This window comes from Schistocerca americana, chromosome 1, assembly GCF_021461395.2.
Source record: "Schistocerca americana isolate TAMUIC-IGC-003095 chromosome 1, iqSchAmer2.1, whole genome shotgun sequence".
Taxonomy (NCBI): domain Eukaryota; kingdom Metazoa; phylum Arthropoda; class Insecta; order Orthoptera; family Acrididae; genus Schistocerca; species Schistocerca americana.
Genome location: NC_060119.1, coordinates 1,114,943,367 through 1,114,966,801, shown reverse-complemented (window position 1 = coordinate 1,114,966,801; position 23,435 = coordinate 1,114,943,367). Strand labels below are relative to the sequence as shown.

Here is a 23,435-nt window from a genome sequence, read left to right as displayed (position 1 = left end):
TGTTTCTGATTTTCACTTTGTCCATTAATTTTTGCAAACTGCTCATCACTCCTTTTTGTTAATTGACCCTTGTTGTCATTACTCACTTTCATTAACAGTGCCAACATAGTACTTACATAATTATCATCATCTCTTTTAATAACTCACATGATTCATCAGTATGTTTTTCATGTTGTACTCCTTCATCAATTAAACTTTCCTGTTCTTGTTTCACAGCACTACTTGTCTCCCATTCTGTATTTTTCCCCACCATTTCAGATTCTTTACAATGACTGTCATTGTTAATGATTAGTCAACAAAACACTTCACCAAAAAAAGGAAAAAAATAAAGAAAAAAATTCCATTAATTAACTTTGTTGTTGTATGTCGACGTTGTTAATTGTTCCACTCACTTTTTATTTTTCATGCTTTTTATTCTTCTTGTTTGTGAACTACTTTTGGTGCTATTGTTTTTGTTTCATAGTTGTGGTTCATATTATCCAATCATTCACACAAAATTTTCACAGTATATATACTTTTAATCTGCAACAAGAAAAATAGCCCAACACAGTATTCACGTTTCACTTTCAGAAAATCCTGGATGATGCCATCATATTCTGACCATCACCACCCTCTTTAGCCTAAAGCTGATTTATTAATTTTGAAATAAGGTAATAATTTGTGCAGTTGGTCACATTTTCAGAGCACTAGGCTTGCTGTGATAGTGACACACTGCAGAGAGAGGTAGCAGTGATAGAGTTTGAATAAACAGTTTTCATAATGCTCATCGTGTATTCTTCTTCTTTGTTGTAAGTTGTATGATCATAGTCCATTCTGAAATGTTAATTTTTATACTGGTCTAGAGGATGCTTGGCTTAATTTTGTTAAATAATATGAACACTGATGGACTTCTTGGTGTTGAACACATATATTTTCAGTCATTTCACTTTACAGTACAAATCAACATCAACCACAATGCTAACACAACACACACAACTTGTACTCCACTTCAAACTCGTACTGCTAACTGCCCAAAGACAAAGATTTACATCTAACAAGTAGCACAGAAAATACCATCATATATCGATCTATTTGTGCCAAATTGTCCTTGAAACATACATTTCAAAAATAAAGTACAAATAATTGTTTATCATTGCTTTTCTTTTTAAGAAGCCCATAATCATCATTGTAACTACATTGAATGTATTTATATGTTGATGTTCATACATTTTCGTATTGCTATATGGTGGTAGATTTCTGGTTTTTGAGTCTTCAACTTGGGAATCAGTCATTTCATATGATCCAAGAACGAGTAAGACATTTGTCTCTACATAACCAGTTGTATTACACAATCCAGCCCCTTACCTGTTCCCATTTCAGCACCACACAGTCCTCTGTTCCACCACTGGATCCTGTCTCCTTACTTCGTTCCTTTTCTGCTACCTCTCCTCTCTCCACCGTCCTCCATCTAACCTCTTGACTGCTCTACCCTCTCTCCACGTCATTCCTACACACTCCCACTAGCAACACTTTACCCTTCCCCACCTCTATCCTGCTATCCCTCCCCCTCCCTGCCCCAGCCTCCTCCTTACCACCATCCAATTGCCTCTCCCATCATGCGCTGCTGCTTGTAGTCTGGCTTCAGCAGCTAGAGACAGTGGTTGTATGTGAGTGTGAGTTACGTGTGTGCGTGCATGCATGCGTGTTTTGTCTGTTTTTGACAAGGGCCTTGTTGGCTGAAAGCTCATTTTCTGACAGTCTTTTTGTTGTGTCTATCTGTGACTCAGCATCTCCGCTGTATGGTGAGTAGCAACTATCCTTTTCATAACACTTATACATTCAATCCTGGATTTTCCATTGTTTCAATAGTGTTCATTATTTCCATAATTATTCTGATTTATTCATTACTGATACGGTATAATCTTGACATTTCAAGCACTTCACCTCCAGCAAGGTATTTCTATGGATAGAATTTGGTCATCTTGTCTGTTACTTATTTCCCTGACTTTATGACCCCATATAAACATATGCTTTAAACAATTTTAGTGTAATGTATGAGCTTACTTCTCCAACGGATCGAGTTTAATTATCAAATAACACCTCATCCTTGCCCAATGATATTTTTAATATCTTTTAGACCCTTTCCATTTGAAGATACAGTTGCACCTAGGTATTTAAAAGAATAAAACTTAATAGTAAATTCACAGCATGCTGCTGCTAGTCACTACTCATTAACATACTCTGTTTTCTTTGTATTTATTTTGAAACTGCACTTTTCAGATTCTTTGAACAGTTTCACCACCTTCTTCAACAATACTAGGAGAGTGTGTAGTTATCATCTCACACTGACGTTCCCATATTGCTACATTTAGTTCTCCATGCCTTGAATACTTCTTCCACATAAATTTTAAGCAACAGAGCAGCCAACGAACAAACCTGTTAAACCTATTACTAATTTTAAATTCCTCTGATAATACATAACCCATTTTCACTGAGCTGGTGCATCCACAATATAAGGCTGTAAGTGCATTAATGTAGGATATTAAGACACTATTATTGCTCATGCTCTGCCACAACTTATTTAGTCACACTGTGTCATACTTCCTGTCTAGGAATTTATGTTACATACAGAGAGAAATGTATCAAATGGGGAAAAAACCTGTCTTACAGGCAAGCAAGAACTATGGGTGGGCCAGTGGTGGCTGCAGCATCCTGTCAGAGTTCGGTACCCTGCACCTAGAGTTCTCATACCTGTCAGATGTGACGGGCAATCCTGTGTTCCGCATGAAGGTGGACCACATACGCAGGGTCATCCAGGCTATGGAAAAGCCGAAGGGGCTGTATCCAAACTACTTCAATCCCAAGACTGGCAAATGGGGACAACGTGAGTATATCATTCATTTTTAGATTCGTGCTACTATTGTAATCTACCATTTCCCTTCTACTGATGCCTTTGTACTAGTTACACAACAGTGAGTTAGACTTATCTCTGATGACGATTGCAATAACAATGGCTGTGAAGTTGTGAATGTTGTATATTATTTCTGTGGAGTCATTCTATAAACATCATTCACCTGTCCACCTTCTAGGTACGTGCCTGATGAATTATATGCAAAATACAAACCTGACATACAGCACAGGTGACAAGGCAAAAAATTTTCAAGCCACCAGTGAAAAGGTTAAACAGGTTGTACATCTGGGCTCAATTCTTTTGATTTTCCTCTTTCTCGTGTATATTAACAACATGTCACAACCCCTTAATTCCTGCACAGTAAGCTATGCAGAAGACAACTCACTATTACGAGGGGGGATCAAATATAAATGAAATTTTTGTTCCTGAACATCAAAAGTTGGTAGGACTGACCCCACACTTCTGCAATGCTTAGGCAGGACAGTTAGAAGTGAGAAGAGCGTGTTGTTAGATACTTCCTGCCATTTTGTCAGTATCGCTCACGATGTCTGAGCAAAAGGTGCACCCCTCCATTATGCAATTCATAGTTATCAAATTTCTTGCTCACGAAGGAGTTACAGTGGCAGAAATTTGCCAAAGATTGGCTACACAATTTGGTGATAAAACATTATCAAGGACGTGTGTGTTTGCCTGGCATAAAAAGTTCAAGGAAGGACAAGAACAGTGGAAAATCAGCAACACAATCGTCATCCTCGGACCGGCATTACAGACAAAAACATTCATGCGGTTAAAGACATTATTGACAATGATCGACAGGCGAGAGTATCAGAAATTGCACAAGAAGTGGGAATCAGTTATGGGAGCTGTCAAGCAATCGTCACAAATGACCTACAATTCTGTAAAGTGAGTTCCAGATGGGTCCCTAAACTTTTGGCCGAAAATCTGAAGTTGAGATGTTTGGAGATCTGTCGGAGGCTTACAGCAAGGTTTGCAGAAGAAGGTGATGGATTTTTGAGTCGGATTGTCACCTGCGATGAAACATGGGTTCACCACTACATTCCAGAACCCAAACAAGTCAGTAAGGAGTGGTGGAGAAAAGGGGAGGCAGCGCCAGTGAAAGCCAAGACTCAACTGTCAGCTGGCAAGGTTCTTTCAACTGTGTTTTTCGATCAGTGAGGCATTTTGCTGATTGATTTTTTGCATGAGCAACGCACAATCAGTGCTGCTTACTACGGCGAACTGTTGAACAAGGTGAGAGTTGCACATCACTACAAAAGACGAGACCAATCGATTCAACAGGTCATCCACCCCCACGACAGTGTGCAACCCCATACTGTCTCCAAGCTACAGGAAATGTACTGGACTACACTTGATCAGCCTCCTTACAGCCCGGACTTATCGCCCTGCGATTTACATTTATTCGGACCACTTAAAGAAGCTCTAGTAGACCCCCCAGGGGATCCACAACTCTTTTGTGGATACGTGCGTAGTGAGCACGGGACCCCGAGCTAATGTGGCCTTCCTACCTTTCCGGGCTGCATACCTTCCCTTTCCGCATCCTTCCCCATCCCCCATCTTCGCCCCCCCTCCCCCCCACCTCTGGCTCTTTCCTTCCCTTTCTCCCCCTCTGGGAGTATGGTTTGTGCCTACGTCCGGAGACGGACGCTTGTAAATGTACCGCATTCTTCGCCTTCCTTACTTGTATGTCTTCATCCTTCCTTTGTCCTTCTCTTTTTCCTTACCTCTTCTCTTTACCCTTTTCTTCGCTGCGGCGTTTGAGACCTCTCTTCTTTCCTTTCCCTTTCTCTTTCTTCCTCCCTGTGCGTGTCTGAAGGCCGACCCACGCACTTCCATGCGTAGCCGGTGACGGGGTAACGCGTAATTCCCCACCCCGGGTAGACAGGTAGGACACGTACGTACCCCCTGGTAACGGCCAGGCCCAGGGAGGGGTGATTACCCGAGCTGATACCTTCCAAAAGTGCCGATTGGTCCCTCAGTCCGTTTGTCGGGAGGTGTGACCTGAGGTGTGAACAATCACCTAAGGCGGGAGTGCCCTCAGAGAGGGCCCCCACAAGGGAGGAGCGCGCCATCGGAGACGCCGGTAATCATGGGGGATTCTTCCGCAATGGTTTCCTCACCTTCCACTATGTCTGCTCACAAGCGTAAGTTCACTGAGTCTCAGCCACAGTCAGTTCTTACATCGTTGCCACAGTTCCTTGTTGTTTCTCGGTCTGATGAAGGTCACTACTTCTCCACGGTCAACCCTTTCATTATTCAGAAAGGTGTCGACGCAATTGCAGGTCCTGTAAAGTCTTGTTCCAGATTACGGAATGGCACCCTGTTGTTAGAAACAGTCAGTGCCCTCCAGGCACAAAAATTGCTGCGTACTTCACTACTACACACCTTCCCTGACCGGGTGGAACCGCACCGTACTTTAAATTCATCGCGTGGAGTCGTTTATACACGCTCCCTCGATGGATTGTCTGACGAAGAAATTCAGCACTACCTGTCTGACCAGGGCGTCACGGCTGTTCATAGGGTTATGAAAAGGGTTGACACGAACATCATTCCAACCCGCACTGTCTTCTGGACATTTGACAAAGTTCAACTCCCATCAAAAATCAAAGCCGGCTATGAGATAATTTCCGTTCGCCCTTACGTCCCAAACCCTACGCGTTGCTATCGGCGTCAGCAGTTCAATCACACCAGCCAGTCCTGTTCCAATCCGGCCAAATGTGTTATGTGTGGCAAGGATGCCCATGAGGGTGCTTGTCCACCTCCATCCCCTCGCTGCATCAACTGTATGGGTGACCACGCTGCTTCCTCTCGAGATTGTCCCGTTTTTAAGGACGAAAAGCTCATCCAGGAAATTAGAGTAAAGGAAAAGGTGTCAACCTTTGCTGCTCGAAAATTATTCGCCAGTCGACAGCCCACCGTGCCTCAGAAAGGAAAATACAGCACTGTCCTTGCTTCTCCTCGGCCAACAAAGGAGGTGGCCACGCAGACTTGCGACCTCACCTTGTGACAGCCAGAGCGAGAGCACCAGCAGCAGCGAGTACTGTTTGTATAAAGCGTTTATTTTGCATTTTGTTTACGACCTTCCACTAAGGAAGGGATTCTATTTGTGTTTATCTGCTCTGCATAGTAACTAACAGTTCTTGATAAAACTTTACGTAGTTTTCGTGTTAGATTTCTTAGTGTTTTCTTGATCGTTTAAAACAGAAAGCGCCCTAAAACCGTCTTTTGTTTGTTTCGCGGCCGTTAGCCACTAGTCACTTGAATCAGCAGTTGTCTTGTGACAGCCAGAGCGAGAGCACCAGCAGCAGCGAGTACTGTTTGTATAAAGCGTTTTTGTACTTATTTGCTGCGCTTAGCTTTTAAATAGTTTTTCTGGGAAAACCTAGCGTAGTTTTCGCGTCTCGTATTTCAGTGAGTGTTTCTTGATTATCAGAGTAGCTCATCAGAAGATTATCTTGGGAATTTGTCATCGTATAGAGTAGGGTAAACATAGTCATGTGTAGGGACTGTGGTTGTTGTGAGCGGACGCAAGGAGAATTGGCCACTCTTCGGGGGCAGGTGGAGGCTTTGTCTGTTAGGCTCATCGAGCTCGAGGCGCAGGCGTCGGCTCGTAGTGGCGTTGGGGCAACTGTGGTGAGACCTATGCCTACTTCGGTGGCCTTGGAATCACATGGAACCCCTGATGTCGCTGCGTCTTCCGGCAGTGAGCATCTTACCGGTCAGCCATCACTCCAGGGTGAATGGCGGACAGTGGTGGGCTCGCGCGTGCCTGGCCGAAAGGCGAAGGTGGGATCTGGCCGCGTGGCAGCTGCCTTACCCCTTTCCAACAGGTACGGGGTGCTTCCTAGTGGTGATGACATAGTTTCCGAGCCACCACAGGATGCCTCGCCTGTTGGGCCAGTGGCCGATTCTCCGGCAAGGTCCCGACAGTCACAGAGGGCGGGCCTATTAGTTATAGGGAGCTCCAACGTTAGGCGGGTTATGGAGCCCCTCAGGAAAATAGCGGGTAGGTCGGGGAAGAATGCCAGTGTGCACTCGGTGTGCTTGCCGGGGGGTCTCGTCCGTAATGTGGAGGAGGCCCTTCCGGCAGCTATTGAACGCACTGGGTGTGACCGGCTGCAGATAGTAGCACATGTCGGAACGAATGACGCCTGCCGCTTGGGTTCTGAGGCCATCCTTGGTTCCTTCCGGCGGCTGGCTGATTTGGTGAAGACAACCAGCATCGCACGCGGAGTGCAAGCTGAGCTTAATATCTGCAGCATAGTGCCCAGAGTCGATCGCGGTCCTCTGGTTTGGAGCCGTGTGGAGGGTCTAAACCAGAGGCTCAGACGACTCTGCGACTATAATGGTTGCAAATTCATCGACCTCCGTTATTGGGTGGAGAACTGTAGGGCCCCCCTAGACAGGTCAGGCGTGCACTACACACCGGAAGCAGCTACTAGGGTAGCAGAGTACGTGTGGCGTGCACACGGGGGTTTTTTAGGTTAGAGGGACCCCCCCTTGGGCGAAACGATAAAATACCTGACGGCTTACCAGAGAGGACATTATCATCGTTGATAAAGAACGTCCGTCCTCAGAGACCAAAAACAGGAAAAGTCAACGTAATATTGGTAAACTGCAGGAGTATCCAGGGCAAGGTTCCTGAATTAGTATCTCTTATTGAAGGAAATAGTGCGCATATAGTATTAGGAACGGAAAGTTGGTTAAAACCGGAAGTGAACAGTAACGAAATCCTAGACACAGAATGGAATATATACCGCAAGGATAGGATAAACGCCAATGGTGGAGGAGTATTTATAGCAGTAAAGAATTCAATAATATCCAGTGAAGTTATCAGCGAATGCGAATGTGAAATAATCTGGGTTAAGTTAAGTATCAAAGGTGGGTCAGATATGATAGTCGGATGCTTCTATAGACCACCTGCATCAGCAACTGTAGTAGTTGAGCGCCTCAGAGAGAACCTGCAGAACGTCGTGAAGAAGTTTCGTGATCATACTATTGTAATAGGGGGAGACTTCAATCTACCAGGTATAGAATGTGATAGTCACACAATCAGAACTGGAGCCAGGGACAGAGACTCTTGTGACATTATCCTGACTGCCTTGTCCGAGAATTACTTCGAGCAGATAGTTAGAGAACCAACTCGTGAAGCTAACGTTTTAGACCTCATAGCAACAAATAGACCGGAACTTTTCGACTCCGTGAATGTAGAAGAGGGTATCAGTGATCATAAGTCAGTGGTTGCATCAATGACTACAAGTGTAATAAGAAATGCCAAGAAAGGAAGGAAAATATATTTGCTTAACAAGAGTGATAGGGCACAAATCGCAGAATATCTGAGTGACCACCATCAAACGTTCATTTCTGAGGAAGAGGATGTGGAACAAAAATGGAAAAAATTCAGAAACATCGTCCAGTACGCCTTAGATAAGTTCGTACCGACTAAGGTCCAAAGCGAGGGGAAAGATCCACCGTGGTATAACAATCATGTACGAAAGGTACTACGGAAACAAAGAAAGCTTCATCATAGGTTTAAGAGTAGTCGAATCATAGCTGATAAGGAAAAGCTGAACGAAGCGAAAAAGAGCGTAAAGAGAGCAATGAGAGAAGCATTCAACGAATTCGAACATAAAACATTGGCAAACAATCTAAACAAGAACCCTAAAAAGTTTTGGTCATATGTAAAATCGGTAAGCGGATCTAAATCCCCTATTCAGTCACTCGCTGACCACGATGGCACCGAAACAGAGGACGACCGAAGAAAGGCAGAAATACTGAATTCAGTGTTCCGAAACTGTTTCACTGCGGAAAATCGTAACACGGTCCCTGACTTCAGCCGTCGCACGGACGCCAAAATGGAAAATATTGAAATAAACGATATCGGAATTGAAAAACAACTGCTATCACTTAGTAGCGGAAAAGCATCCGGACCAGACGAGATACCCTTAAGATTCTACAGTGATTATGCTAAAGAACTTGCCCCCTTTCTATCAGCAATTTATCGTAGATCGCTGGAAGAACGTAAAGTACCTAGCGACTGGAAGAAAGCGCAGGTCGTTCCCATTTTCAAGAAGGGTCATAAATCAGATGCGAATAATGCCTATTTCGCTTACGTCAATCTGTTGTAGAATAATGGAACATGTTTTGTGTTCTCGTATTATGACGTTCTTAGATAATACAAATCTCCTTCATCATAACCAACATGGATTCCGCAAACAGAGATCATGTGAAACTCAGCTCGCCCTATTTGCCCAAGAAATTCACAGTGCCGTAGACACTGGCGAGCAGATTGATGCCGTATTCCTGGACTTCAGGAAGGCATTTGATACGGTTCCGCACTTACGTTTAGTGAAAAAAATACGAGCTTACGGAATATCGGACCAGGTTTGTGATTGGATTCAGGATTTCCTAGAAGAAAGAACACAACATGTCATTCTTAACGGTTCAAAATCTGTAGATGTAGAGGTAATTTCGGGAGTACCGCAGGGAAGCGTGATAGGACCTTTATTGTTTACAGTATACATAAATGACTTAGTTGACAACATCGGTAGCTCCGTGAGGCTATTTGCAGATGACACGGTTGTCTACAAGAAAGTAGCAACATCAGAAGACTCGTACGTACTCCAGGAGGACCTGCAGAGGATTAATGCATGGTGCGACAGCTGGCAGCTTTCCCTAAACGTAGATAAATGTAATCTAATGCGCATACATAGGGGCAGAAATCCATTCCAGTACGATTATGCCATAGGTGGTAAATCATTGGAAGCGGTAACGACCGTAAAATACTTAGGAGTTACTATCCGGAGCGATCTGAAGTGGAATGATCACATAAAACAAATAGTGGGAAAAGCAGGCGCCAGGTTGAGATTCATAGGAAGAATTCTAAGAAAATGTGACTCATCGACGAAAGAAGTAGCTTACAAAACGCTTGTTCGTCCGATTCTTGAGTATTGCTCATCAGTATGGGACCCTTACCAGGTTGGATTAATAGAAGAGATAGACATGATCCAGCGAAAAGCAGCGCGATTCGTCATGGGGACATTTAGTCAGCGCGAGAGCGTTACGGAGATGCTGAACAAGCTCCAGTGGCGGACACTTCAAGAAAGGCGTTACGCAATACGGAGAGGTTTATTATCGAAATTACGAGAGAGCACATTCCGGGAAGAGATGGGCAACATATTACTACCGCCCACATATATCTCGCGTAATGATCACAACGAAAAGATCCGAGAAATTAGAGCAAATACGGAGACTTACAAGCAGTCGTTCTTCCCACGCACAATTCGTGAATGGAACAGGGAAGGGGGGGATCAGATAGTGGTACAATAAGTACCCTCCGCCACACACCGTAAGGTGGCTCGCGGAGTATAGATGTAGATGTAGTGCCACGGTCGTCAGATCGGCCAGCGCAAAGATCGCCCGTTCAACCTCACCACTTTCGCCTGCCCACTCTCTGGCTCATCCTTCGTCGAGTTCTGCTAAATCTCGAGCCCAAAAGTCAGACACCAAGACTTCGAAAAAAGAGCATACTCGTGAAGAGTTTTTACGTACGGCAATTTCCCAACCATCGGTTCCTCCTTCCTCTAAACATCATACTTCCAAGAAGGCTACAAAGAAACCCAGTTCCTCTCCTTCTCCGCCAAGGCGTGTCCCATCTACAGCACCACCTGGCGGAAATCGCCCTCGGCCGTCTTCTGTGTCGCCGAGGCGCACTGCTGGCGACCGATCAACCGACCGATCGCTGGTGGCAGGAGCTGCTCCTGACCAACCTATGGATCAGGATCTTCTGCCTTCGGCTGAATGCCATTCCATGCTGTCGGTCGCAAGCTCAGAGCAGTCATTGAGTTGACAGCGACCTTGGTCACATTCCTCCATTTTCTGTTCACCCTATGTCCATTATCCACTGGAATATCCGCGGTATTCGAGCCAATCGGGATGAATTGTCGATCCTCTTACGGTCCTACTCGCCGGTCATCTTCTGTCTTCAGGAAACAAAGCTGCGTCCCCATGACGGCTTTGTTCTCCCTCATTTTCAGTCCGTCCGATATGATCTCCCCTCTGTTGAAGGCACTCCAGCACATGGAGGACTCGTGATTCTTCTCCATGAATCTCTCCATTATCACCCAATCCATTTAAACACTTCCTTCCAAGCTGTCGCCGTCCGTCTTTCCCTTTCCGGATACACGTTCTCTCTTTGTACTGTATACATTCCATGGTCCACACCAATGGCACGAGCTGATCTCCTTCATCTTCTTGGTCAGCTTCCACCCCCATATTTGCTGGTTGGGGACTTCAATGCCCACCACCCGCTTTGGGGATCTCCACATCCTTGTCCACGTGGCTCACTATTGCTAGACGTCTTCCACCAAGCAGATGTAGTTTGCCTCAACACTGGGATCCCTACATTTTTGTATGCCTCCACGACAAATTTATCTCATTTGGTACTGTTCCGCTAGCTCGGCGCTTCGAATGGTTTGCCCTTGATGATACACACTCGAGTGACCACTTTCCATGTGTCCTTAGACTGCAGCCTCAACTGCCCTACATGCGCCCGCGACGCTGGAAGTTTGCCCAAGCCAATTGGACACTTTTTTCGTCTCTAGCAACATTTGATGACCGTCGCTTTCCCAGCGTCGACGATGAGGTCACACATATTACCGACGTTATTCTTACAGCTGCGGAACATTCAATACCACGCACCTCCGAATTGCCCCGGCACCCCCCAGTTCCTTGGTGGAACGAGGCATGCCGTGATGCAATACGTGAGCAGCGACGTACTGTCCGCGTTTTCCGCCACCATCCTACTTTGGCCAACTGTATCCGCTATAAGCAGTTCCGAGCGCGATGCCGTCGTGTCATCCGCGATAGCAAGAAGGCAAGCTGGAAATTCTTTATTAGCTCATTTAACACCTTCACTCCTTCCTCGGAAGTTTGGAGTCGGCTTCAACGGTTCTCAGGCGCGCCTAGTTTCTGCCCGGTCTCTGGGCTCACTGTCGCGCATGACACATTAGTGGACCCCGTCGCAATTTCTAACTCGTTGGGTCAGCACTTTGCTGAGATTTCGAGCTCTTCAAATTACCCACCAGCGTTTCTCCCAAAGAAACGTGCAGCGGAAGTGCGACCTCTTGCTTTCTCCTCTCAAAATCGCGAAAGCTACAATACTGTTTTCTCCTTGCGGGAACTCCAACATGCACTCTCTTCTTCTCGCTCCTCCGCCCCAGGACCGGATGGTATCCACGTCCAAATGTTGCTGCATTTATCAACCCGTAGTCTGCGTTACCTCCTTCGCCTTTATAATCGAATTTGGACCGACAGTACTTTTCCCAGACAATGGCGGGAAGCTATCGTCGTTCCTGTTCCGAAACCTGGAAAGGACGAACATCTCGCCTCTAGCTATCGCCCCATTTCTCTCACGAGTAGTGTCTGTAAGGTTTTGGAGTGTATGGTGAATTACCGTTTAGCGTGGTGGCTGGAATCCCGCAGTCTTTTAACACCTGCCCAATGCGGATTCCGAAAGCATCGTTCTGCAGTTGACCATCTTGTTGCTCTCTCCACTTATATCGTGAACAATTTTCTCCGGAAACGCCAAACAGTAGCAATATTTTTTGATCTGGAGAGAGCATACGATACCTGTTGGAGGACAGGCATCCTCCGCACACTGTTCTCTTGGGGCTTTCGAGGTCGGCTGCCCCTTTTTCTTCACGAATTTATGGCAGAGCGCACATTCAGGGTGCGGGTGAACACTACTCTCTCCCGTACTTTCTCCCAAGAAAACGGGGTACCCCAGGGCTCCGTGCTGAGTGTTGTACTGTTTGCCATTGCCATCAATCCAATTATGGATTGTCTCCTTCCTGATGTCTCGGGCTCCCTCTTTGTGGACGATTTTGCGATCTACTACAGCTCTCAACGGACCAGCCTTCTTGAACGACGTCTTAAAGGATGTCTCGCTCGCCTCCACTCGTGGAGCATCGAAACCGGCTTCCGTTTTTCTCCCAATAAGACCGTTTGTGTTAATTTTTGGCGACATAAGGAGTTTCTTCCGCCCTCCTTACATCTAGGCCCTGTCAACCTTCCGTTTTCAGACGTCGCTAAATTCTTGGGTCTTATGTTTGACAGAAAACTGTGCTGGTCCTCCCACGTTTCCTATCTTTCGGCTCGCTGTCTGCGATCCCTCAACACCCTCCGTGTCCTGAATGGTACCTCCTGGGGAGCGGACCGAGTGGTCCTTCTCCGCCTCTATCGCGCCTTAGTGCGCTCGAAATTGGACTATGGAAGCATAGTCTACTCCTCTGCTCGGCCGTCTATTCTTCGGCGTCCCGACTCTATCCACCACCGTGGATTACGTTTAGTGTCTGGAGCTTTTTACACCAGCCCTGTGGAAAGCCTTTATGCTGAGACTGCTGAACCTCCGCTGTCCAATCGGCGAGCAGTCCTTCTGAGTCGTTATGCTAGCCATCTGTCTTCCATGCCTGCTAATCCAGCCCATGACATTTTTTTCGATGCCTCCTTTGATGTAGGGTATGCAGGCCGCCCCTCCTCCCTACTACCACCGGGAGTCCGCTTCCGTCAACTGCTCCATTCTCTTTCCTTCCGCTTTCCTAAAACCTTCTTGACAACTTGGGGTACAGCACCGCCTGGCTCCGTCCCCGGATCTGCCTGCTCTGTGACCTTTGTCGATTTCCCAAGGATGGTACCCCTTCACTTGTTTATCGTCGGGCATTTGCTGCTCTATGTGCACAAATGATGGACGCCACATTTATTTACACCGACGGCTCGAAAACATCGTTAGGTGTAGGGAGTGCCTATATTGTTGGCGACACCCCAAATCACTTTCGGCTTCCCGACCAGTGTTCGGTTTATACTGCGGAGCTTTACGCTGTTCTCCAGGCTGTCCACTACATCCGCCGCCATCAGCGGATACAGTACGTTATCTGCTCAGATTCTCTCAGCTCTCTCCTCAGTCTCCAAGCTCTTTATCCTGTGCACCCTCTGGTCCACCGGATTCAGGACTGTCTGCGCTTGCTCCACCTGGGGGGGCGTCTCTGTGGCGTTCCTCTGGCTCCCGGGACACGTTGGTATCTGTGGAAATGAGGCGGCCGATATTGCAGCCAAGGCTGCAGTCTCTCTTCCTCAGCCAGCTATTCAATCGATTCCCTTCGCCGATCTACGGAGCGTTCTATGTCGACGTGTTGTTCATTTATGGCACACGCATTGGTCGACACTTACCCATAATAAATTGCGGGACATGAAAGCTCTTCCTTGTGCTTGGACCTCTTCCTCCCGAACGCGTCGTCGGGAGGAGGTAATTTTAACTAGACTCCGGATAGGGCACTGTCTTTTTAGCCATCGACATCTTTTAAGCGGCGATCCTCCCCCACTCTGTCCCCACTGCTCTCAGCTGTGGACGGTAAGACACCTTTTAATTGAGTGCCCCCATTTTAATCCGTTACGCTCCCGTCTACAGATATCGCCTGATATATCGTCGATTTTAGCAGATGACACGCGCTCAGCCGACCGCGTTCTCAAGTTTATTAGTGCCAGGGAAATGATGTCAGTCATTTGAAGCTTTTTTTGTGGACAACCAACCCCTTTCTGTAGTGGATTTTTAAGCCTTCCTTCTGCTTTTAGTTTCTCCAATTTTATGACTTTCGTTCCCATTGCTGCTGGTTTTCAATTTCGGCTTTTTACTGTTTCCTAAGTCATGGACTGGGCGCTAATGACCATAGAAGTTTTGCGCCCTAAAAAAAAAAAAAAAGCTCTAGTAGAGCGACGAGTTGAAGATGAGAGTGTGGGAGACTCCATGCGCAACCCAGTTCTTTTCATGATGAGAGCATCAAAAAACTGCCCATGTGCTGGAACAAATGCATTTCCAAAGCAGGAGACTATGTGGAAAAATAAATTATAACTGCCTTGAGTTTTTCAATAAATGAATTTAAATAAAAAATAAAACCCCATTTATATGTGATTGGCCCTTGTATTATATTGCAGAATATGAAAAGCTCTGAAATCTTCTACTACTGATGTGTAACTGAAATGACTAAATATTTCAATGATCAGGTGGTCAATGGGAATATCATTAAATCTTAGTTATTAAAAGTGAAACAATTAGTTCCACTCCACTATTATAAACAATTCGTGTTCTATTATAGTAAGAGAAATTGGTGCCTGGAAATTTCATAGTTTGTCTGTGAATGAATGCTGTTACTGTGTAAACTACATTAATTTTATATGTGAAAATAAATAGTAGCGTCTCTCTCAATAACTGACTGTTAAAGTATGTGTCTAAGCAAAGTTAAGAATTGTTTGTTGGGGTACAGTTTATTCTTTTTCTAACTATGGGTCTGAATTGTGTGGTTATGTAGCAGCTTTACACTTAAACAAAATATTGGTGTTACAGAAAAGAATAAAAGGAACTAATACATGGAGTAGGCTATAGAGAAATTTGTCATGAAGCATTTGTGCAGCAAAAATAGTTATCAATGTATTCTTTGCATCTTTTTGAGTCAGGTTTTGTGTGTCAGCAAACTGAGGAAAATAAATGCAGTGCTGTACATAATTACAATACCATGACAGAATACAACTACTTTCAACAGATAATAAAACAAAAAATTAATTACATGTTGAAGCCATATAATGGTAGTTTGATAGGTTTATCAAGCTGCCGAAAACACAGTTACATGTAAGAGGAATGATTTAATGCAAAACTAAAATATTTTTATTGATAGAAAAATGTTTATGCAAAATATTTATATCCATTTAGAAGACTTGAAGTGGAAAGTCTTAACATACTCTGATGCGTTATGATACTGTTAAAATAAAAATCAGAAGTAAATTTACTGTAATGTAAGGAATATGTAATATAAATTAAGAGGCATTTTTTTTTTTTAATGTGATACAGATTTTTCAAATATAATGGTTGTGAAATTTTTACTTGTGGATAGTGCTACACACACACACACACACACACACACACACACACACACACACACACACACACTGTCTAAGAGAGAGAGAAATCAAGGAGAAAAGAAACAACAAAATATGTGGCAAGCAATGATCCCAATACTTCAACTAGAGTCACTTGGAAAGGAGTAGGCTGCAGCATTATTGAAATAAAGTTTCCAAAATTTCCTCATAATAATCCAGGAAAAATGAGAGACTGCTGAATGAAAATTGGATAGTGGAAAATCCAGGACGGAACATAAAAATATTATAAAAAGGAAAGATGTTACTCACCTCTGGCAGCTGAAGCCACACTCAAGTAAGTGTCGCTTCTCGCTTCAGGTGACAGAGACTGCAGTCTGCGCTCGCGCGTGTGTGTGTGTGTGTGTGTGTGTGTGTGTGTGTGTGTGTGTGTGTGTGTGTGTGTGTGTGTGTTTGCCAGAGCCCACCTTGGCTTTATTTTACAATTATTGTTCCCCACTTTGGCCCATGTAAACAGATACTCATCTATTTTCAACTAGAGTCTTGTTGCTTATACTGTGACAGTCTTTTTGTTGTGCTTATCTGCAACCTAGCATCTCCGCTATATAATGAGTAGCAACTTCCCTTTTCATAATATTGTTGAATAAAAATCAGTATTAGAAAGATAGGCATTAATCCCACATTTGTTACATAAGCTACAGTAAGGTGTGTTGCACAATGTAACTTGAACTAATACAGACCCACTTATCCTGCCTCTCACTACTCTGAAGCATGGAGTGCACAAAAAGCAGTTACTCATACACATATGCATGCACCCTAATTTATCTAATTTTATCAGTTTCCTTGCAGAATACAGTATGTAAATATATTGTGTATTTGATAACCTGGGAAGGGAAGGGGGAAGAGGTGAGACTCATCTTTTTAGAATTCTATCCAGCCATTTGAACTTCATAAAAAATCTGGAGAAGTGAACAACATTCAAAAGTGTATCATGCAAATAGACATTTACATAATACACTTTTTAGTAAACTTCACTTTTTCAGACACCCCCAATTATAATGCGCATATGTATTCAGCAGGAAAAATAGCAGATATTATAATTGATAGTTTTATCTGGTGGCACATGGCAAATAGTGAAAAATAATTTGTAAATTATTGCAAAAGGTAATCTCTGGAATGAATTAAAAGTCGGCTAGTTTGTTTCTCTACTATGATTAATCTGAGCAATTGCTGTTTCTAGCAACTGTTGTTCCACATAAGAACATGAATATGTAGCACATTATAAACTATCTGAAAATTCTTGCTGTTACGTGGCATTTTAATTCTTTCTTTGATATGATAAATAATTCGAGGAATGAAGGAACATAATGAGAATGCAGTGTGCATATACAGTATTTTTAACACATTCACAATTTTTAGGATTCTGTACCTCAGTTGTCTGGTTGACTGTTAAAAATACTTTTCCTCAGGAATAAGTAGGCACATCTACTTTAAATTTATGTCACATACTAAGGTTTGTGATCTCGTAGTGGTGTAAAGCAGTTAAACTTCTAAGTTAGTGCAATCAACAGATATGGCCATTTATGTCACAAATTTTGATACTTGCAAACTTACTCATTAAAGCCTGTGGGGTATTTCCTGTTGAGCTGGAATTGTGAAATTTTGGTCGGAAACAAGTTTTAACAGAACAAGTAAAGGGAAAAAAATCCTAAAAGTATTAATTTGCAATTATACAAACGAAAAAAGTATTGATTTCTATTTTTCTCTTTTGCCCCGCTTCTTATCCTACTTCAGACTTAAAATTAAAACTTCCTCAAAAGTCTTGGAATTTCTGGGACTGACATCTTAACAGTGTCGGTGTTGATAACAGGCAAAAATTTTCGAGATTCTTGATTGCTGGGATAGATTAATTGCATATACACGAGGGAGGATCAAAATGCACAATAATTTTTTTCACCCCCAGTTGTTGTTGTTGTTGTTGTTGTTGTCTTTAGTCCTGAGACTGGGTTGATGCAGCTCTCCATGCTAATCTATCCTGTGCAAGCTCCTTCATCTCCCCAGTACCTACTGCAACCTACATCCTTCTGAATCTGATTAGTGTATTCATCTCTTGGTCTCCCTCTACGATTTTTACCCTCCACACTGCCCTCCAATGCTAAATTTATGATCCCTTGATGCCTCAGGACATGTCCTACCAACCGATCCCTTCTTCTAGTCAAGTTGTGCCACAAACTTCTCTTCTCCCCAATCCTATTCAATACCACCTCATTAGTTACGTGATCTACCCACCTAATCTTTAACATTCTTCTGTAGCACCACATTTCGAAAGCTTCTATTCTCTTCTTGTCCAAACTATTTATCACCCATGTTTCACTTCCGTACATGGCCACACTCCATACAAATACTTTCAGAAATGACTTCCTGACACTTAAATCTATACTCGGTGTTAACAAGTTTCTCTTCTTCAGAAACGCTTTCCTTGCCATTGCCAGTCTACATTTTATATCCTCTCTACTTCGACCATCATCAGTTATTTTGCTCCCCAAGTAGCAAAACTCCTTTACTACTTTAAGTGTCTCATTTCCTCATCTAATTCCCTCAGCATCACCCGACTTAATTCGACTACATTCCATTATCTTCGTTTTGCTTTTGTTGATGTTCATCTTATATTCCCCTTTCACGTCACTGTCCATTCCGTTCGACTACATTCCATTATCCTCGTTTTGCTTTTGTTGATGTTCATCTTATATCGTCCTTTCAAGACACTGTCCATTCCGTTCAACTGCTCTTCCAGGTCCTTTGCTGTCTCTGACAGAATTACAATGTCATCGGCGAACCTCAAAGTTTTTATTTCTTCTCCGTGGATTTTAATACCTACTCTGAATTTTTCTTTTGTTTCCTTTACCGCTTGCTCAATATACAGATTGAATAACATCGGGGAGAGGCTACAACCCTCTCTCACTTCCTTCCCAATCACTGCTTCCCTTTCATGTCCCTCGACTCTTATAACTGCCATCTGTACAAATTGTAAATAGCCTTTCGCTCCCCATATTTTACCCCTGCCACCTTTAGAATTTGAAAGAGAGTATTCCAGTCAACATTGTCAAAAGCTTTCTCTAAGTCTACAAATGCTAGAAACGTAGGTTTGCCTTTCCTTATTCTTTCTTCTAAGATAAGTCGTAAGGTCAGTATTGCCTCACGTGTTCCAACATTTCTACGGAATCCAAACTGATCTTCCCTGAGGTCGGCTTCTACCAGTTTTTCCATTTGTCTGTAAATAATTCGCGTTAGTATTTTGCAGCTGTGTTATTAAACTGATAGTTCTGTAATTTTCACATCTGTCAACACCTGCTTTCTTTGGGATTGGAATTATTATATTCTTCTTGAAGTCTGAGGGTATTTCACCTGTCTCGTACATCTTGCTGACCAGATGGTAGAGTTTTGTCAGGACTGGCTCTCCCAAGGCCGTCAGTAGTTCTAATGGAATGTTGTCTACTCCCGGGGCCTTGTTTCGACTCAGGTCTTTCAGTGCTCTGTCAAACTCTTCACGCAGTATCGTATCTCCCATTTCATCTTCATCTATGTGCTCTTCCATTTCCATAATATTGTCCTCAAGTACATCGCCCTTGTATAGACCCTCTATATACTCCTTCCACCTTTCTGCTTTCCCTTCTTTGCTTAGAACTGGGTTTCCATTTGAGCTCTTGATGTTCATACAAGTCCTTCTCTTATCTCCAAAGGTCTCTTTAATTTTCCTGTAGGCAGTATCTATCTTACCCCCAAGTGAGATAGGCCTCTACATCCTTACATTTGTCCTCTAGCCATGCCTGCTTAGCCATTTTGCACTTCCTGTCAATCTCATTTTTGAGACGTTTGTATTCCTTTTTGCCTGCTTCATTTACTGCATTTTTATATTTTCTCCTTTCATCAATTAAATTCAATATTTCTTCTGTTACCCTAGGATTTCTACTAGCCCTCATCTTTTTACCTACTTGATCCTCTGCTGCCTTCACTACTTCATCCCTCAGAGCTACCCATTCGTCTTCTACTGTATTTCTTTCCCCCATTCCTGTCGATTGTTCCCTTATACTGTCCCTGAAACTCTGTACAACCTCTGGTTTAGTTAGTTGATCCAGGTCCCATCTCCTTAAATTCCCAGGTTTTTGCTATTTCTTCAGTTTTGAGCTACAGTTCATAACCAATAGATTGTGGTCAGAGTCCACATCTGCCCCTGGAAATGTCCTACAATTTAAAACCTGGTTCCTAAATCTCTGTCTTACCATTATATAATCTATCTGATACCTTTTAGTATCTCCAGGGTTCTTCCAAGTTTACAACCTTCTTTTATGATTCTTGAACCAAGTGTTAGCTATGATTAAGTTATGCTCTGTGCAAAATTCTACCAGACGGCTTCCTCTTTCATTTCTTAGCCCCAATCCATATTCACCTACTATGTTTCCTTCTCTCCCTTTTCCTACTCTCGAATTCCAGTCACCCATGACTATTAAGTTTTCGTGTCCCTTCACTACCTGAATAATTTCTTTTATCTCATCACACATTTCACCAATTTCTTCATCATCTGCAGAGCTAGTTGGCATATAAACTTGTACTACTGTAGTAGGTGTGTGCTTCGTGTCTATCTTGGCCACAATAATGCGTTCACTATGCTGTTGGTAGTAGCTTAACCGCACTCCTATTTTTTTATTCATTATTAAACCTACTTCTGCATTACCCCTATTTGATTTTGTATTTATAACCCTGTATTCACCTGACCAAAAGTCTTGTTCCTCCTGCCACCGAACTTCACTAATTCCCACTATATCTAACTTTAACCTATCCATTTCCCTTTTTAAATTTTCTAACCTACCTGCCCGATTAAGGGATCTGACATTCCACGCTCCGATCCGTAGAATGCCAGTTTTCTTTCTCCTGATAACGACGTCCTACTGAGTAGTCCCCGCACGGAGATCCGAATGGGGGACTGTTTTACCTCCGGAATATTTTACCCAAGAGGACGCCATCATCATTTAACCATACAGTAAAGCCGCATACCCTCGGGAAAAATTAAGGCTGTAGTTTCCCCTTGCTTTCAGCCGTTTGCAGTACCAGCAAGGCCATTTTGGTTAGTGTTACAAGGCCAGTTCAGTCAATCATCCAGACTGTTGCCCCTGCAACTACTGAAAAGGCTGCTGCCCCTCTTCAGGAACCACACGTTTGTCTGGCCTCTCAACAGATACCCATCCGTTGTGGTTGCACCTATGGTGCGGCTATCTGTATCTGTATCTGTATCGTTGAGGCATGCCACCACCAGTATTACAGCTAAAATGTTGAAATTTCATGATGATATAGTTTTAAGTTTGTGCCACAGAGGGTATTTTGTTTTCATTTGCAGCTCTAATGAGGGAAGCCTGAACTATGAAACAAACTTGACATACATGTTACTGTCATCAGTTTGTGAAGAGGAGCAAAGCATACTTTGACGTTTGTGAGCCAAAGGGCATAAAAAAAGTGAAATTCACAGGGGCATATGTGGTGTGTATGGGGATGTGTATATGGACTACAGGAATATCTCAAAGATGGCCCTGTGAACCTTAGTGATTCGCCACTCTCCAGGTGACTGGTAACAGCTGCAACCCTGCAGAATCTCGGAGCCATTGAAGTAGCAATTTTGAACAACTGGTGTGTGCAACTGCAAAACTTATCACAGTAGTCCATCATTTCCAATGGTGCAGTGTACAATATTGTTCATGACACGTTGAAATTTTGTAAAGTTCGTGCTTGCTGGGTGCTGAAGAACCTGACAGACAAACCACTATGATGAGCAAATGATGCCAAGCTTGGATCACTTAACGAATTATTCCACAGAACAGCATCACTTTCTGAAAGGAATCATCATTACTGATGAGTTGGGGGCTACCAATGCACGCCTGAAGCCAAGCAGACCTCTATGGAGTGGAAACATGCTGGTTCCCCACTACGAAAGAGATTCAAAGTGATTGTCTGCTAGAAAAGTGGTTGTGACAGTGTTCTGGGATATTCATGGTGTGTTGTTGGCAGACTTATTGAACATGGGTTCACTGTCACTGCTGCAGCCTACATTAAAACTTTAGTTAAGTTGTGTTGTGCCCTTCATGACAAACACCACAGCGTTAATATTGACGGTGTCAAACTGCTTCATTACTATGCTCACCCCCATGCTGCTGCTCCTGTTCGTAAGAAAAATCTACAAATTTGGGTGAGAGGTGCTCCTGCATCCACCATAAACTGGACTTTTCACCATTTGACTTTCATATATTTGTTATATATCTTGCTTATGGTGTGAATGGCAGCAGCTCATCAAGTAAACTACTTCTGAGTAAAAGTTGGTCATGATAACTGATCGAAAATTTGAAGAGATTGCCCCACAGACAGTGCCTCGGCCACCTAAGCATTGCTACATATACATCAAAAACACATTCATGAATTGGCAGTATGGGAGGGACTCCATAAATTAATTCCTTGACCACCTCAATAAGATTCATCAATACATTAAATTTATCATAGAGTTTGAGGAGAACTGTCTCCCATTTCTTGATGTTCACATGCAGGAGAAACCTGCATTCTCTGGGACATAGAGGAAACTGACGCACATGGACCTGTACCTTCCAGTGACTAACTGACATCATAAAGGACTGGGATACTCCTCTCTGACAATTCAGGTACATAGAGCAAAGACCATGTAATGAGAGCAACCTACCAATGGAGCTAGATCACTTGAAAGCACTTCTGCTTCTAACAGCTACAGAAATGAAGTACCTGTACTTACGAAGACACCAGGGCACACAGGTGCAACAAAAAGAACGAAGAAAGAGGAAACAATGAAAGAGAAGAGAAGATTGTGTTTGTGCTTTATGTTTATGCAGATTCTGTGAGAACCAGTCAAGTTCTTTCTGAGAAAGATATTGAGCCCCATATTTCTACCACCATGAAAATAAGAAGCTTGTGGGATAGTGTGAAAGATAATCACAGATTTCGTACACATAGGGTCTCTTACATTTCGTACCAATGTGGGAGATCATCCATCAGACAAACGCATTGGTATGTACCCCAACATTGCACGGAACATAAAGGCAACAAAAGACTTGGGCAGAAAAATAAAAGTGCACTGACCAAGGTGTACCGATGAATCTTGTTAATTGAGGTAAGAAATTTGCCTGTAGCAGACCACATGAGTAGAGTAGAAGTGGATGGTGGAAGTGAGTTGCCAGCTACGTAAACAGTTGACCAGGGTGCTATTAAACTGTTGTGGAGTGGCCTTTGTGAGAATTAAATGCCATCTGCAGATATTATATAATGAGGTGGACTGGCACTTTGTCAGAAAATGGAAAGAGAAGTGGCCTTTCCAAAATGTCACACAGACAGTTCAGTCTTATACGGCAAGAAACCCAGGATGATGATACTATATTGATATGCCCCAGAAACCTTCGTAGGTCAACCATATACATTACAACCTTAGATTAGTTTCATTGGTGTGTGAAGAATCTTGCACCTATGTGACAGTCTTTCAGTGTATGAGGCATTTAATGTGATAGTAAAGATTTGATTCAGTGATCAATTCGTTAGT

General features: G+C 43.4%; 1 protein-coding gene across 1 annotated transcript in view; it reads left to right on the top strand.

Moving 5' to 3' along the window:
• LOC124618784 (mannosyl-oligosaccharide alpha-1,2-mannosidase IA-like) overlaps positions 1-23,435 on the top strand; it is a 154,653-nt gene that overhangs the window by 119,511 nt on the left and 11,707 nt on the right. Inside the window, exon 5 of the mRNA XM_047145376.1 lies at positions 2,650-2,863. Coding sequence (XP_047001332.1) covers positions 2,650-2,863 — 214 coding nt within the window. The remainder of the gene's footprint in view (positions 1-2,649; positions 2,864-23,435) is intronic.